At 35.7% G+C, this 17,728-nt stretch overlaps 1 protein-coding gene across 1 annotated transcript in view; it reads right to left on the reverse strand.

The window, feature by feature from the left end:
• Window positions 1-604: 604 nt before the first annotated feature.
• nckap1l (NCK-associated protein 1-like) overlaps window positions 605-17,728 on the reverse strand; it is a 24,011-nt gene continuing 6,887 nt past the window's right edge. Inside the window, exons 8-31 of the mRNA XM_015402384.1 lie at window positions 17,672-17,720; window positions 17,103-17,259; window positions 15,594-15,650; window positions 15,421-15,517; window positions 15,178-15,287; window positions 14,752-14,884; window positions 14,545-14,626; window positions 13,528-13,586; window positions 13,286-13,431; window positions 13,068-13,200; window positions 12,750-12,869; window positions 12,330-12,469; window positions 10,676-10,807; window positions 9,753-9,971; window positions 8,253-8,383; window positions 6,368-6,465; window positions 5,350-5,443; window positions 4,886-4,968; window positions 4,379-4,459; window positions 3,475-3,568; window positions 3,260-3,376; window positions 2,533-2,642; window positions 1,435-1,524; window positions 605-1,159 (exon numbers count right to left, since the gene is read on the reverse strand). Of these exons, the coding sequence (XP_015257870.1) occupies window positions 1,043-1,159; window positions 1,435-1,524; window positions 2,533-2,642; window positions 3,260-3,376; window positions 3,475-3,568; window positions 4,379-4,459; window positions 4,886-4,968; window positions 5,350-5,443; window positions 6,368-6,465; window positions 8,253-8,383; window positions 9,753-9,971; window positions 10,676-10,807; window positions 12,330-12,469; window positions 12,750-12,869; window positions 13,068-13,200; window positions 13,286-13,431; window positions 13,528-13,586; window positions 14,545-14,626; window positions 14,752-14,884; window positions 15,178-15,287; window positions 15,421-15,517; window positions 15,594-15,650; window positions 17,103-17,259; window positions 17,672-17,720 (2,649 nt within the window). The 3' untranslated portion in view covers window positions 605-1,042. The remainder of the gene's footprint in view (window positions 1,160-1,434; window positions 1,525-2,532; window positions 2,643-3,259; window positions 3,377-3,474; window positions 3,569-4,378; window positions 4,460-4,885; window positions 4,969-5,349; window positions 5,444-6,367; window positions 6,466-8,252; window positions 8,384-9,752; window positions 9,972-10,675; window positions 10,808-12,329; window positions 12,470-12,749; window positions 12,870-13,067; window positions 13,201-13,285; window positions 13,432-13,527; window positions 13,587-14,544; window positions 14,627-14,751; window positions 14,885-15,177; window positions 15,288-15,420; window positions 15,518-15,593; window positions 15,651-17,102; window positions 17,260-17,671; window positions 17,721-17,728) is intronic.

Below are 17,728 nucleotides of genomic sequence, written 5' to 3' on the forward strand. Positions count from 1 at the left end.
ATACCATAAACAGCAACAGTCACACCTATGCTGCAAGCAAAGTTTATCTTTGAAACTTGACAAAAGCTGAATTTTCCAACCATGTGAGGAGTTATGCAATAATTTAGGGAGTGATGGAATAAAAATAGGCCTAACTACCTGTGAAACGGGATGACTGGGCAAAAAAAAACATGAAAATATGCAAAGCTGAACGGTGATAAGAGGTGGTGAAACATAAAACAATGTCAAAGAAAAATGTGTTCACTGCTAAAGCCGGTCAGCTTGTAACTCTGCTTTGTTATTCTTCAACACACTGTTCTAATGCTTTCTCATCTGTGTATCCATGCAAATGTTCTCTCTTGTGGGAATCATCTTCAGCCCTCAAGAGGAGGCTCAGCCTAAGATACTGAAAACCTTAATACAACTCAGGAAAGCACTTTCACAACCTCACACGAACACACCCACACTACCACACAAATGCATGAGCTACATAAATGTATGCATCTCCAGTGTGGAAACTAAGCAGATACGCAGGAGCTGCATCCCTGGTTGAATAGAAAGCGAACAGGAAGCAGAGATGGAAGAACGGAGAGATAGCACTGGTTGGTTGGTATGCCTAAAATTAGTCACAGGTATTTTTAATTCTGCAAAACTGGAATGCTATATTATACATGATGCTTGAAGATACAAAGACTTACATACTTACAATAATTATGAATGAAAAAACAAATAAAAGTTTATCACAATTTCGTTGTATTCATTGTTTGAAGATATTGCAAATGTTGGCAAAATGTTACAGGAAATCATTGTTTAGATCATTTCCGACGATATAATACAGGGTAACACAAATGTATGTGTGTATTGTATATTAATGAAACGTACCTTTCTTTAAAGTAAAGAAATAAAATGAATTCTCTTTACAATCAATTGGGTGAGGGTCAAACTCATGATTAGCCAAAATGGAGACATAGGTAGATGCAAAGCAGAAGAAAACCAAATAAAACAAAAATGCATGAATTAAAACCAGTTTTTGGTCAATAAACAATCTAGAGGAAAAAAAAATTCAGGCCAAAGTAATGACGAAAGCCTTGTGCACCTCCCTGTAGGCATTTCGGAGGAGAACATAAGGGAAGCAGCTTTCCAGCATGTCTTGGCTTAGAAATGGAGAGTCTTCCACAATCTAGATCAATCAACAATAAAAGGACAAGACCTTGTTAATACACAATGCTTGGCTAATACTGGTTGTCAAATATTTAGTATAGATATTTTTAGTATCTAACAAAGTCAAAATTGTTCCTAAAATCCATTTCTTTAAAGCTCTGTATTACTTACTTACAATTAACTACAGTATTAATTAATAATAATAATAATGGCTTTGGTGAAACTATATTCATTTTTATGACAGAAATATCATGCTTTGTAGAGCAGTTTAGAAATGATTTGGAAGCGGTCTACCATGTGCAGAAGCAGGTAGACAGACTCCCGATTTTTGACATCCATCCTTTCCACGTTTTGTCCCAGCTGAAGCAGGGTGGAGGAAGCCAGCTGTGTAAAGACAGGGGTGTGCAAAAGAAAGTGAAAAAACTGATTTGAAGTGTAGAGAAAGCTTTTTCAGCAGAAACATCTTCAGGGCAGCTCATTAAAGCACCTATTTGTCTTTTGACTCATTGAATGGGAGAGCAATTTAATCAAATTATGTGTATCTTAGAGCAACAGAATTAAAACAATCCCTGAAACATACAGTAGTGCCTTTAAATCTTGTGCTTGTAATAAGTTAAGCAATTCCTAGATAGAGAGTTTACTCTTTTAAATGTTTTCATCTGGATATATTTTAGAGGTCTGCACTCTAAAGAGTGCATTTCAATTCATTTCAATACAGTTTATTTATATAGCACCAATTCACAATACATGTCATCTCAAGGCACTTTATAGATACAATTCAACCAGATCATACAGTCAAATTAATTCAAAGTTTTCTATCTAAGGAAAACGATTTGATTGCAATGACTCATTGATTTGAAGGCAATCCCTCACACCAAGCACACTTGTAGTGACAGTGGAGAGGAAAAACTCCCTTTTAACAGGAAAAAATACTTTCAATAGAACCAGGCTCAGTGTGAGCGACCATCTGCCGAGGCCGACTGGGGTTCAAGGAGACAGAAGCAGAAATACAGAAAGAAGCAGAGACACAAAAGGTAACTGCAGACCCCATCCACAGGCAGCCCAGTTCAGGAAACAATTTTTTTGAATTTGACAACACAAAGCACTGTAAGTAGCCTAGTGTAAGTGCAGAACCCTATATGATCCCAAATTCAAGTAATCAGTAAGTATCCTATATGTACCAGAGAGGTTCTCTCCTTTTATGTATCAGTGTAGGTAAATAACAGGTCACCTTGTAAGTCTGTAAACTTGTATTTGGATCAAAGGTAAATTGTAGATAACACTCTAAGTGCCAATAAGTACTCTAATAAGTACACAATATGCACCTATTGGGTGTGCTCCTGTTTTCACAATGTAAAGTGCTAAGTTATACAGAAAATCTTCCATGCTCACCAACAGGAACTCTTTTAGCTGCTGCTCGATGTTTTTGTTCTGGGCGGTAAACATGGCAGCAGCCAGTTGATTGATTGCTGCAGCTAAACAGTGGATGTTGTTGTTGTGACCTAAGGAAAAAAAATGAAAGAAAAAGCTGTAGGTAAACACGACTGTGGAAAGGCATGTCCTCTACTGAATCAAATGAGGAGAGGATGTTTTAGAGACCAGAGTGATTGGAGAAATTCTACTTAATGAACTGTAACTCTTAATAGGAAGCTTGCTGGGCATATTTCCACTGGCTCACAGGGTTAATTTATTTCACTTATGTCAATGGAAAATAAGGACAAAGAAAATAATCAGAGACTAATACCACTGTATGCCGTGATAGAAATCTTGGCAATTTGCTGCTCTTAATGTCTCAGTCTAGGCTCAAAGCCAAGCAGTTAGGGTCAGCAGGGCTGAATGCCAGGAGTAACTGCATCCATGCACGTCAGCCAGAGTTATCTGTAAACTAAAGCCTCTCAACAAAATGTGTTTCTTATTAACGTCCAGGCTTTACTCCGGACCGTATCAGACTGGAAAGTATGATGCTAGATTTTCAGGGTGAAGTACCCTTTATATACACTATCAGCAGCTGTTGAATAATTGCTGGAGGAACAACTGATTAGTGTTTACTTGTCTGTCTGAAGAGTGATTACTGTCAAGCAAAGCCTGTGGAAGCTGAAATGAGCAAGCAAATGTGCACCTCCATGTTCTCTGCTATACAAGGAGTTGGGGTCCAGAGCTAGGATAGGCAGCGACACGGCTATGTAGACCAGTAACAAACGAGAGAGCTTGAATTCCTCTTCAACCGGTGTGTTATCTGCAACATTTCAACAGAGTAAAAATGTGAAAGTCTATTTATGCCCTTGTTTTGATAATGTACAGAAAGCTGTGACCAATTAGAAAGTATTATTTTACCTGTTTGCATACTGCCAATGGCTGCAACAAGGGCAGGATCAATGTCACATTTTATTCCTGCAGCAGAAGCCAGTTCAAAAACACTCAAAGTCACCTGCAGGAAAACATGCATATTTCGAATAATTATTTGTGAGAGATCAAAAAATCACAGGAAGCCTGTTCAACCTTTCAGAGGCAGTAGAGTTTCCTCTTTTCTTTTCCTGCTTGCAGAAGAAGTTAAATGAAATTCAGATGTTTCTGGTTTGAATGCCATTATGCTAAATCATTTTTGATACAAAAGGGGATGGTCTTTTTCTCATTTTCTTTCTCAGGATATAAAATTGAGCAAACCGCTTCACAGAATTTGTTCTAACAGTAGAAGGTGTCTTTGTCTTGACACACGACTTCTGCCTTTGGCCTATTTCTAGTTGCATGCGAGGTCATCCTGTCAAGAGAAAATGTTTCCACTGATGTGGTTCAGAGTGCAAAGCTGCAGCCGCAATCAGACTCTCTCTCACGGAGGCATAAGAGGGCTGCTGACGTCTTTCGGGTTATCCTGGCCCAGACTGTGGCACGGTTGTCATGCCTCGCTCAGAGGCCAGACGTAAGTAAAGGGACGGGGGAGTTCATGAGTCACAGTCCCAAAGATTGCCCCTGAGGGAGATCAGGAATTCAGTTCAGTGGGTACAGAGAAGCTGATATATCTCATTCCTCTCCGGCAACCAAACTTAGATTTGCTGGAAAATATTATCCATTTTATAGATGTACTCTGCATCACACCAACACTCTTTCTGGAAGTGAACAATTTTAAATCAAGCTTTTAGAAAATGTTTGGTTACTTTAAAGTGAAACTAGTATGAAGCTGTATGCTACATATCTCTACCTTTGAAGGGCTGTTTGAAATGAAGTTAACAGCTGTTTTTACCTTGATGTCTGTCTCAGGGGAGATGAAGTCCCTCAGACATTCGATGGGTGCCATCAGGAAGGGGCAATGTTTCCGCAGGATCTAGATTACATCATCACAATAAGGTTATACTATTGTATGATATACAACATAATATAAATAGAATAGAAAATCCCTTTATTCTCCCACAATGTGGAAGGTGTTTACATCTGCAAAAAGATTATTGAAAAAAATTGTCACACAAATATGGATCATAGAAAAAAGTACTACTGAAGTCTTAAAAGATAAACAATGCAATACTCTACTGTAAAAAAATGTAAAATATAAAACTATAATATATAAATATAATACATGACTGCTTATTTAAATAAATATTTAAAATGCAAACTTTAATTACAGATTGGGAAGAAGTTATTGGCCTGCTTGAACATATCGCTAGTGACCCTTAGCAATAAGCAGTAGAAGATGGATACATGCATTTATATGCACAAATTTATCTTTAATTCTATGGAATCTGTTAAACATTACATCTTTCAGACAGTTCATTGCCATGGATCTGAATGACAGGATCACTCCAATGATGGTCATCCTTTTTAGGACATTTTCTCCACCTGGAAGAGCACAGAAAACTCATCATTTGTTTGAAAGAAGCTTATAGCCACATTTAACCATACCCTTCCTCTGAAGCACAGAAGTGTCTAAATATGAAACTTAACTTATCAGCATTAGACATCTTATTTGCTTATAGTTTTACCTCAAAAAATGCAAATAAGTATGAGTTTTAAATAAACTACCAAAAGAGGGTTTAGCACACATAAAGAGTAAGCCATCTATATCTTTACAGTTCCTGTTTTCATATTTTTTTTTCAATTCTTTTCTACCTTTCTCTTTTTTTGCTTTGTACTGTGCACGTCTCCCTCTGCATTTTTTTCTCAGTCCCTTGGCTAAATCTTCACACCTCTATCTCTGATTAAACCAAAGTCACTTCTCACCTGTCAGCCTCTTTTTGAGATTGGCCATCTCCTCGGGCTTGTCAAAGTTGTTTTTCATTTGTACCAGGATGTCCATGTTCTCTATCACCATTTTCTGACAGAGAATAAGAAGTGAAATAAGAGATAAAACCCCCTTTAGGTTTGTGTTTTGAAAAGATAAAAATACGTAGCTGTGGTTGATCTCTTTGATATTATCCACTGTAAACTCACAGCTGTGACTTTATCATATTTGCATACAGTTGAGAAGAAATTATCATTTTTAAATACAAAACTGTAGGTTCATACAGGTTTGACAAATTAAAGTAATAATTCTGAATGTCCCCTTCGGATGAGGGGAAATACTCGCCTCTGAGCTCAAGCCTTGAACCACATACTTGTCCATATAAGTAATATTTTGGTGGACAAAAGGAAAAAAAAACTGCTTTAACAACATCTGAGTGCAACACTAAACGTTAAGCTGATTACTTTTGAAATGGAGCATGATAAGAGTTTTCCGTTTCAGAGCAGCTGATCAAAGTAAGTTTGATCAACCGATTTAAGTGCATGTCCAGAGAAGGGGGTAAAAGAAAACAAAAAAAAAAACTGAATGAATATCAAATACTTTAAGTACCCATAGCAGTGTGTGAAAAAAGAGCAGGGAGACTACTTAATTGTTTGATCATCTATTCAAATAAAAAAAACAATAGCATACCTGTTCACAGATTGATAATATTTCTGGTTAGTACCTCTTATTTCTAATGTTTGTACTTAGAAGACTGTCAAATGGCAACTATATTGTGACAAATTTAAATAAAATAAAAAAAAGATTTTATAAATATTTTTCCTAGAAATCTCTACAAAACGATCAAAAAGATTGTTTTGTATACATTTTATGATCTAACTCACTCTTCTGATGTTTTGTGTAAAAAAATATTTGAATGTAAAATGACTTTATTTTGCCTGTTACTGTCAATTATTATAAGAATATCAGACCTAACATTTGTTGTTGAAATCATTTTAGCTTCACATCACACTGTACCTTCAGCTCAGAGACTTGAGATGTTATGTGCCACATCAGGTTTTCTCCCAGAAACTTCATGCCATATGGGCCGATCAGTTCTGCCAAGCTCTGTAACTCTGCAGAAAACATGCGATTAAGTTAACATTTTCAATGCTCAGACATAGTGCAAAAAATGTGGATTTACAGCAGCACAGCTCAGAGTGATATGGTTTCCTAATGCGGTGTTTTCAAAGGAATTCAATACAAAGCCTGACTTGCAGTCTGATTTTGCAAACATTAAATTTGATCAACGAGTGTAGCTGAATCAATGAACCTAGAAAACGGGAGCTGAAAGATTTTTTTTCTGAATGCATCTTAAAATGAAGGTAGGCAATGAATCTGGCAAGAAAGGAAGAGTAAATATAGACAGCAGGGATGACAATGTGTGGAGGCGTTAACTGCAGTACAGAGGTGTCCTTGTGATGAGTGTGCAAATCTAACACTCAACGTGTAAACATGAAAGTGTGTAGTAGAGTGAATGTGGTCTTCATAAGGACCTATACTGCTGCTCTGAGGTAATGTGGAGGTGGAATGAGAAGCTCTGTGGAGAGGAGACATGTGATATTTTATAGTTGCATGTGGAGTAGAGAGAGGAATAGGGTGAGTAATAGAAGGTACAGACGATTAAATGAACTGGGCAATGTCAGGATAAACTGACAAGTGGTGAGAGAAAAAACATTGCACACCAACACAATTGCAAACTCCACATCCTCTTGAGCAACCAAACCTCTTTCATATGCACACTGTTGACACACTGCAGGTTTTGTCTTTTGCAAACAGTGAGTTTTTTCAGGAACTAAACTAAAAATATTTTATTAGCTCTCACCTAAAGTATTATTAAAAGTGAAGAACATTTTCAGAGAAAAGGAAAATATCTCTTCCCACATTAATTTTTCTCTTTTCCAACAGTTTAACTGAACAAGATGTGTGTTAAAATGTAAGTTTTTACACACTAATTACAACAGTTACTGAAATCTGACTTAATATGTTTGAAATTACACATAAATTTGTTTTATAGTTTTCATGAACAACAGAGAGGAATATAATCAACTATAGTACTCTACAACAGAAATAAGTTTTAAACTCAAGGAAAACCTTATTGCAATTATGAATCCTTTTACATTTTTCCTTAAATTTTTCAGTTGTCTCCCAGATTTGAACAAGTGATGAACAAGTTTGATCCAGTTCTGTGTGATATATAAAGAAAACATGTATATGCAGTGTATTTTGGTTTGGAAAATATTGTTTGGTTTTATTGAAAATATTTGTTGAATGTGTGATGATAGCATTTTGCAGCTAGGATTTGGGCCCATGGCTTTATTTTTCCTAATCCCATGTTTCTGTCAAACATGAAAATAACAGCATTTCCATTTGAAAATATAAATTACATAGTTTCCTTCATATATTACGGTACGTAAAAATAACCCAAAAGAAAAATCTTTATTTAAAGATTGCAATAACTTAAGTTCTTAATATTTTTAAATAGTTACACATTGAGAAGATGCTCTTTTGGAGGTCTTGCAGGAAATGTTTGATTTTGCATGTGTGGTGGTTGAACTGGGAGGGAGATGTACTGTATTCATGCAGGTTTAATCTAGATCCCTACTTTCTCATTCACTGTTACTGTATAAAGTCCATCTTCATCTTTTGGGTTTCTGCATCTACTATTGGCTCTAGTATTACTTTAACTGGACGTTTTTTACAGGGCCTTAATACTGACTAAAAGGCTTTTGAACCAATTTTATGCATTGCACTAAGGGAACATGCATGTATTGCCAGAATTAATTCTGCTTTAGTTTGTACAGTACAATTAATATTTCATGGCCAGAACCTGATTACAAGTCTTTTAAGCTCTGGGGCTTACCAGAAACATCAGAGAATTCCTCTGCTCTGAAGCTTTGTTCATTTTCTGTACTCTGACTGACAAAGCACTGCATAGTAGGACAGTGGACAATCAGGGAACTGCTTGCTTGACGTAAAAGAGCCTCTAGATACCTGAAGTGCAGGAAAACAAAAAAATCATGAGAATGCAGAAAAAAAAACTCTGCTGTTTACCATATAAATTGAAATAAATTGAATAAATACCACTTTTCTGCATGACTCAGAAGGTTAGAAAACAAGGCAGAAACAAGTTATGTAATGCATGTCATATACATTTGACTCTATGTGTATGAAATGCATTTACAGTGCCTGCATAGTATTGCTATCTGTTGTATAATGTACATTCTCATTTCCTTTAACTCTGTTTGCTGGATAGATCAATACAAGGTAGAGCAGAAGTATAAAGGGAAGGAAAACAACAGCGGGTTTATATAACAGATTCCAAAATAAAATGTGGAAAGACTGTGGTTTGCATTAGTATTCAGCCACAATGAATCAGTGCTTTGTATAGTTTGGTTACAAGGTTTCAGAATCAATTACTGCTTCAAGTCTTTTTCACACATATAGACTGAAATTATTGGTCTATTCATCTTTTCAGATTAGCACAAGCTTTGGCACAGTCTTGTACTGAAGTTTAACCTTTAAATCTAACACTTGACTATGTGTTTCATCTAAAGTGTTCCACTAAAGGGCTGGAAGTGATTGTACTGACCCTACAAGCCTTTTACCCACCTGAAAATGGGACTTCTAGTGACTTCCCCTAAACAATGGCCTTTGGAATTGGAGCCTTTTGCAAAGGCCAGATAATTTGAGTGTAGAAACACATTTCCTGAGCCAGGGTACTGCATGGTCACTCCAGATTTGCAAAGGGTATACTGGCTGTTTCTTTTGCCCAGACTCTCATCTCTAGGGGACGGTTTTGTCTAGATAGGTTGGCTGTTTTCAATGTTTCATTGAATCAGTTGTCAATAATGAAATGTGATCAATCAAAAGCTCAAACATCTGTTACATTGTTTTATAACTCATAAATTTTTCAGTCCTATCTACAGCTTTACCTCTAATCTATCTTATGTGTCCCTTAATCCCTTTATGGTTCTATATGATCTCTAACAAACTTAGACAAACCTTCACAAAAAGTATGTATTTATGCTGTGAGTAAATTAGATCTCAATGGACTCAACTTACTCTATCTTGAGTTACTTCTTAAGGCTTGTCTATTGCCCTGGATTTTATGTTGCATTAGCTAAACAAATAGAGCTGAATACCTTTGCATGCCACATCTTTCAGGGTTTCTTTTTGGGAAAAAAAAAAGTTTTTATCCTAAATCGTTTTTCTTTTCTTTCTACATCATGTACAATAGAAAGAAAACACGGTTCACTCCCATAATATCATGCCGGCTTGCAAGCTTCTGCATGTAAAGTGGCAAAATGAGAAGAAGTAAAAGGGGTATCCCTGCAATAAATATACATTTCCCCAAACCCACCAGGTCGTGTAGTAGTGTGTAACTGTCGGGCCTCCTTGGGAGTCTAGCGGCTGCGTTTGCTGCAGCAGCACATTCTTCACCAGCCGTGTGACGTCCACACTGATGTAGCTTGCGAGGCTGTGCAGGCAGGATGTGTAGGATCTTATCCCTGCCAGCAGGTCAGACGGACGTGTTATCTCCTGGGTGGTCTGATTATAATTGGTCATCTTGATGATGATTCTGGAGAAACATGTTTAAACAGTGTCACTTGTCAGCGGGCTGAGGGTTCTCAGATGGGATCTTAAAAGTAGTTGAGTGAGCAATGGTGGGTTGGCAGTGTAAGTAAATGATTCTGGGGCTCCAAAAAGCTTCACGAGAAATTACTTCACTTTTATGTCAAAGCATGTACTTCTCTCTTTTTCTCTCACTTATTGTATTTATAGCTTCACCCATAGAGACCTATCACTAGAAGAATGCTGCTACTCAAGGGACCTAAGTTTGATGTGAGAGGACAGATAGTCATCAATGATGACATAGAGACAAAACAGAAAATATCCAGAGCATCATTAGGTCCCTCTGGGGCCAAAAGCTTATATAAACAATTAGAACTGAAGAGCCAGGGAATGACATCAGTGTGTTTAACACAGCGTAACAGAAAGGAATCAGATATTGTTCCAGACTTTATGGCTGTGGTGAGAAAGACAATTCGAAATGATAACACATCATGTGGAAATGTTTTCTATTTTCAGTCTTTACGGATTCTATGTGTTATGTAGATTCTTTTAATTTATACTAGCCTAAAAAAAGTAGTTTGGCTAAATAAAAACAACAGTACTGTGGAGTGACAGCATGTTTAAAGAACGATATAGCAACTCTTAGTAAAATGTCACTTCAGGGTCGTTTTCATTAACTCATCTTTCTCTCTTTGGTTTTAGTCAGCTTACTCAGTCAGACGCATTTCCAACTGGGAAAGGAGGAACTCTGCTGGAACGACAACATGTTCAAAGACCATAAAGTCACTGCCGAGACTGTAGGAGGAGCAGAGCTCTGTCAGCATCATGTGCATCTTGTCCACGCTACAAGACAGAGAGACAGAGGGAGGACGATTCAGTTCTTCAGGAGGTTAGGAGAAATTTTTTAACAATGACTTCAGAGTATAAGTTTTCTCTCACAAATAAGGTAATAATGATAACAGAGAAGTGACGGCATGTTTTCAAAATGAAACACAGAGAAGAAAGAGGATAGGATTACATTTCTCCAGAACCTGGTTAGCTTTGAATGAAAACTAAAGTAATTATAAAAACCACAAATATAAAATTTGCAGATACTAACATTGCACGGTACATTTTTATCTATGCAGCACAGGCATTTTGTTCTAAAATGTATTGGCTTAAATAAACTGTCAACCTAATTTAAATCAACTTAAAGGGTAGTAAAGTAAGGCATAAAGCATATTATATCTGCTTGGTGACATATTTCCTATTTTGTCTGTCCACTAATAACAAAAGCTTAAAATGTTCTAAGAAGAAGAGAATGTTTGAAAAGTGTGAGCATGCATTTGAATTGAATTTTAAACCCAATTCAGGCCTGATAATTAAAAGAAAATTTTGTAGCAACAGTTCATATGTGGAATATGATTATCTACCCAGGCAGAAATCATTTTTGGACTGGATGTTTTACTCAAGTACTTGATAATTTTTTGAGGAAAAGTTATCCATTACTGTCAATTTAATATATTTTCAGCTGCTTAATTAAAAGTCCTATCAACCTGGAATGGTGCACGACCGCATTTGAACATGACACTACACTGTGGTTGGCTAAAGGTGCAATCTGACTTGCAGCTTCTGATTTGGAAATTTAGTAAATTGATCTTTCACAGTATTGTTTTAGGGAATATGGTTTTTTAAACCATTGGGTAAAACAATATCATTAAAGGACAAAAATATTCCTTTTTTTAACCATATTTCAGCATCACTTGGGCAGTAAAGAAGGGACTCACCCAACTTAAACTTTACGTAAGAAATGCCCCTGATAACATTTAAAATACTTTTCTATTATCTTTCTTCTTTCAAACTGAGCAATTTACTAAGAGTTTCATTCAGCTTTCAGAGACTGATATGGGGTTTGGTTTAAAAAAAAATGACTTCCCAAAATCCACAGAAACTCTTTGATGTGTTTGTATTTTTTAGTAGCAGCTAATATTTATATAATTGAAGGATGGTGTCTTTTATGATAATAATAAGAAGAATGGTAAATACTGACTTTTACTTTTATTAGCACATTAGTGAAGTTTCTGGGTTTTGAGCATAATACTCACGTTAAGGTAATACATTTTACATTTTCTGATCCAAAATTCTATCTTGAAAATGATCAATTATTTTTATATTCTCTAAGTATGCTGAATCTGTCTCTAGGTGTCAATGGTTTATATATTCATACTTTATAAACAATTTGCAACTATTATTATGGTTCTGTTATACATGGTTTTTACAAAGTATAACTATTTTCTGCTGAGTGACATTATTATTTTTTTTTACACATTGTAAAAAGGAAAAGAACAGTTATCATTAGAGGGAAAGTCATGTAGTAGAAGCTTACTTGGTGGCCACTGTTCTGTCTTTTCTCAGGCTCTCAGCACCCGGTTTCTCTTTTTGGACCTCTCCTTTCTTTGGCATTGGTTTCTTCTGCTTTCTGTAGCGAGCAGCACTGATTGATTCAGCACAGTGTTTAGGCAGTAGCTAAGCCATGATTTAAAAGGGTGCAAATAAATGGGAAGCCAGAAAAAGCAATAGAAAAAAAAAGAGGAAGGTAGAAGAATTAAACCGGATGTACAAAAGAAGCAGTCTGCTATTTTCATTTACATTGCCTGAGATAAAGAGAAAATTGTGCAATCTTATCATCTGAAAATGTAACTGTTCTCAATTGGTTAAATGGATAGATTGACTGTGTGTGGATATGGACTTTGGCAGAAACATGCTGCTGTATAATTAGTTTTCTAAAAGTTGATGTAGACTCCACCTGGTCATTGAGATTGCGCTGTTCTGCACATATTTCCATCACCACACTGCTCGTCTGCTTTGCTATCTGTTCCAAGAAGGTCACACAAAGCCGCAGACTTCGCTTCTCCAATATCTCTGTCTACACATGAAAACACAGGCAGACAAAGGGAAAGTTTGACTGTGCATTGCACACAATTTACTGTAAAATAAAAAAAAAGATACTTTTTTTATTTCAAAAATTTAAGCAAAGTGAGGGTTATAAATTAACCTTCACTCTGAGTGTTAACCATTGTCCCAACTATTGGATGTAATTTTAAACAGATGACAGAATACTGACCTCTTCTGGACAGAGAGGGTGTCCACACTGACTGAAGTGAGAACATATGAAAGGGAAGGACATGAGGTATCGCTTCATTGTCATCTCTTCGCTGCTCTGGGTGAACATCTTTTCAAAGACACGGGGGTAGAAGCTGGTGGAGAGAAAAATCAAACGGTGACTTTTAAAGGACACGAGAAATCTAGTGCAGAAGAGATGAAAGCAGAGGAGAGACTGACCAAAGTATGGAGAGCTCTGATGTCTCGTAGAGCATTTCTTCCACACTGTCTACCATCCTGGTGTGAAACTGGATCATGTTCATCACCTTAGCCAAGTCCGGATAGTCTTTCAGTGGAAGAGGGGCCTTATTCACACTTGTGTAGGCCTAGAGTCAAATGATTAATCTTGTTTGTTAGAAACATGGAACTTTAAATCAGTTTTTAATTTGTTTTTATTCTTTAAAACACAATAAATAAAAAACCTGAAGTCTCAGCCAGTCCATTCTTATTCCTCTAAGATCAAACTCCTCTTTGTTGTCCACTGCAGAGATCAGACAAACAGTTTCTCCATTACAATATATTTCACTTGCGTCACTTTTAATTTTTGTCATAATCACAATTGGAGGAAGTTTCAGAGAGAATGTTTGCCTTTTTAAAACTTCCCACTGAGGAGTGTAATACCCAAAAGTGTTATTGAAAGCATTTTAAGCTTTAAAGTTCAGTACTTAAGTAATTTCGAACTTTAAATGAATAACTCAAAGAATATATCTTTCCTATGTTTTTTTTTTATATATATATATAATTTGACACTAAAGCCTCTTGATTTGCTTTTTGTGTCACTTTATCTCAAAATAAAATGAAAAATATTCATGAAACGATCCAGTACACAGAGGGTGAAAATACATTTTATACAAATACCTAGAAATCCCACCCCTGTCATATCTAGAGGTAATGTGAAGATCTTCTTTTGAAAAATCAAAATGTCTAAATGTTTAAAATCTTTTTTGGAATATGTCAGTGCTTCAAATGGTCTTCTTGACTAGATTATTTCAGATATAAGCTAAAATTATACAGTTTGTTGGAAATTTAGACATCTTTTAAGATTTTCCACTAAGACTCACTGTCAAAATAATAACCAGTATCCCTGATTCTCTTTAACTAAAATCATCATGGCAGGACTGAGGCTTTGTTGAACTAACTAATGAAAATCCAGAGTATTGTTCACCTTAAAATTATTTTCCTCATTCCTACATGTTTAAAATCTTATCGGGCTCTTTTAGAATAAAAATAACACAAATCAACACTGTATCACTGCTAAACATCTAGGAAACATAAAAGCATTAAAGTAAAAATAGATATACTCTATTTTTTTTTTAAATATGTGAAAAACAGAAAAAAAAATACATAATTATTAAATTAAATATTGTCATTTAGATCAATTTTGTTGTTTTGTTATTTTTTATTTTATAGTGATATAAATCATACTTTGTGGTAGTTACCTTGTTTAATAGAAAGAGCAGAAAGGGTCGAAACAAAGGAGCTCATTAGAACGGACTCCTCCTCTGGACAAACATACATGTTCTGAAGTGGAGTAAAAGAGATGTTATGAATGTTGCTCAGATAAAACTTCAAAGATATATATTTTCTTCTTTTTTTGACCTCCGAACTCATAAACTATGCATGTATATTCTGTTAGTGTTATGCACCTGTATGGTGTCATTGAGAAGCAAAGCATCATACTGTGCCAGGTACTGAACATGGTAGCGCTGGACAACATGGTTATACTTTCTCATCAGTCCTCTCAACTTCTCCATATGAAACAGCAGCTCAGCCATCTGACTGCAAGGAGAAACAAAAAAAAAACATTATCAGACTCAGATCTTAGCCAATATTTGTGGGGAGATATTTTATCATTGTGTAATTTACACCATTTAAGATAATGATAAATATCTGGTGCTCCTAATGAGAAAAAAATCTAATAGCCCAAGAGACCTAAAGATACTTATGCCTCATTTAGTCCAGTGATGTGGTACAGAGCTTAAGTTTGTCAGTGCCAGATATCTACACACTTTTAATGTGACGGCAACAGTACATAATCTCAGCAGGCTAGGGTTAACTTCCTGAGTACCTACTTGTCATTGTAGTCGTCTAGAGTCTTCATTTTTGGCATGTTCTCTGAGTGTCTGACGAGCCAGAGGACTTCGTCACGGGAAAATGACAAAGCCATCATGACAAATAGGGCCTTTGGGATTTAAATGGACCAAAGAGCAGAAAAATGGAGAAAATTAGGAAAGGTCATTCTTTTTTTCCACAGATGGAAACTGGATCAGCTTAAGAAAACACTTTAGTCCTGCAAGTTCTCATCCATTTCCCACCTTTGGTCCAAGAAGTCCAGGTTCATCTTCTAGAACTTTATATAATTCCTTCAAAGCTACTCTCAGAAAATGTCTCCTCTCTCTGTGCATAGCTCCACTGTTAACAGAAAATAAAACAAACCATTAAGAGTGACTGCATGACAGAATAGTTATAAAGGGTAAAAAGATTTTACCAATTGGCCAGAACGTGCTCTCGGCATTCCTTGATGTCTGCAATGCGCTTGCTGTATCTGATTATGTAAAAGAAGGAAGAAAAAAACAAAAAAAAACAAATTTACTTTCTCACAGATGATAACTGAGAGTAATCAGAATGCTCTTAGATTATTGAGGTGGTTGTACCATTAGTCTTTATTATGAATAAAATTGAAAGTTTAAAATAGAAATAACGCACCCCTAGACTCTAGTCTATAAAACACTGTCGTCATTGAACTATAAATCATGTCACTTTCTGTTCTGGAGAGAACCCTTTTGTAATTGATTGTAAGCTTTGATTTTTTTCACTAAAAAAATGTAATCTTTTTATATTTCAAAGCTGACAGTGTGGCAGGAATGATTTAAAAGAAGAAAAAAAAAACATCAGTGCCTCACATAGAAAAGGTTTTCACCACTTGTGTTCCTAATCATTTCTGATCTGATGCAAAACAAGTCTTTAAGGAATGAAGTTTAAAGTGCTCACAAAATATTTCAATTAAAGCAATCTTTGTCTTGCCACATCTCTTTTGCAGTGTTAATTGATTTTCCCTTTGAGAATAATAAAGTATTACTGAACTGCATTAAGTGAAAAGGACCTAACTTATTCATAGGTCATATGTTCAATCTCTTGCGCTGGATCAATGTGTTTAATGTCTTTATTTTCCTTTGTATTCATTTTTTGTGTGAGGAATCTAATCTAATCTAATGCAATTTCATGCTGAGCCTCTTTCTAATAATTTAAAGCCAGAATAAGGCTGGAGTTTCCACAGGGCCACACAGAACATGGAGGATTTAATTCAGTTGTGGGGTTTTAACAACATTTTATGTACTGTGTCAGATGAAGGACAACTACAATTTAACAAGCTCCTCATTAAATGATTTTTAACTAACACTTGCTTTACATTAATATTTGATTCTATCATTTAATTTGTGTAAATAAAGTGTTGGTAAAATCCAATCCACAAGTTCCAGACCAATGTTCGTTCTTTAAGCTTACGTATAAAAGTGGCTACCATCTGATTTATCAATATAAAGAGAAAAGGACATTTTTTTATTTTTAGGTACTAAGTCAGGATTTATATTGTTTATTCAATGTTTCATTGTTCTATCTTACTTTGAATACAACTGAGCTGTCATGCTGTGAATAATGTGAAAAATTTCTTGAGTGCTTGTATCATTACGTATATGTTCTACTACTTTTAGATTTTTATTTTTCCAATCCTGTTTGAAGAAACTAATAAGCTAAAATTTACACAATAACCTCATGTTTTGACTTTATAACGCTCATTTTTTTCTCTGATATATTTTCAAATAAACTTTGTATATAAGTCTGGCCCCTCTAGGTGGCGCCAGTGATCAAAGCAAGAATCAATAAAAGACAATGAAAACTTTTTTTTTTTTTTGGCTCCACAGATTGTCCTGAACACATTTGATATTCCTTTTTGTAAGATCCTTCTGTGGGCGGATATTCAGAGAATCAGACTATGTACCCTTTCATGCCATCAAAGTGGTCCTCGGTGACTTTGTGTATATTCAGGACTTCATCTCTGGTGTAGTTGAGGAATAGGCCGCTTCGTAGAGCCATCTTCCAAAGCTCCAGGGAGGCTTGGTTTGTATTCAGACTGCTGTGGCACAGCAGGAAGCCAACTAATAAAGAAACATCAGTTAGAGTCATCAAAGTCTATTATTACATAAAGGATGATAAACTTTGGTAATAAAATGCATAATATTTCTTCTGTCTCTCTAATTTTTCAGATTTCCCTCTTTCTTTATCATAATCTTCAACAAATTGTGTTTTTATTGGCTACATATACCACTGCTGACATCCGCTAACTGACTACTAATAGTTAGCAACAACAAATAAATTACAAATTATATTACCACAATAAACAACATACAGTCTTGCCTGATTTAGAATATTGAGTTGCAATCGTCATACAAAACCAAGTTGAGCTTGTAAATGGGTTCTGCTAGTAGTTTTTAGAAAGCTCTTAAACCATACTGTGTTAGTGCCTGCAGTTACTGTCACAAATTAGAGTCTACAAAGAGAATGACTTACTAATGATCCAGCGCTCCATTACGTCCAAAGGCAGGTATTCACACGCCATCTGTACAG

This window comes from Cyprinodon variegatus, unplaced genomic scaffold (genome assembly GCF_000732505.1).
Source record: "Cyprinodon variegatus isolate N-32 unplaced genomic scaffold, C_variegatus-1.0 Scaffold34, whole genome shotgun sequence".
NCBI lineage: Eukaryota > Metazoa > Chordata > Actinopteri > Cyprinodontiformes > Cyprinodontidae > Cyprinodon > Cyprinodon variegatus.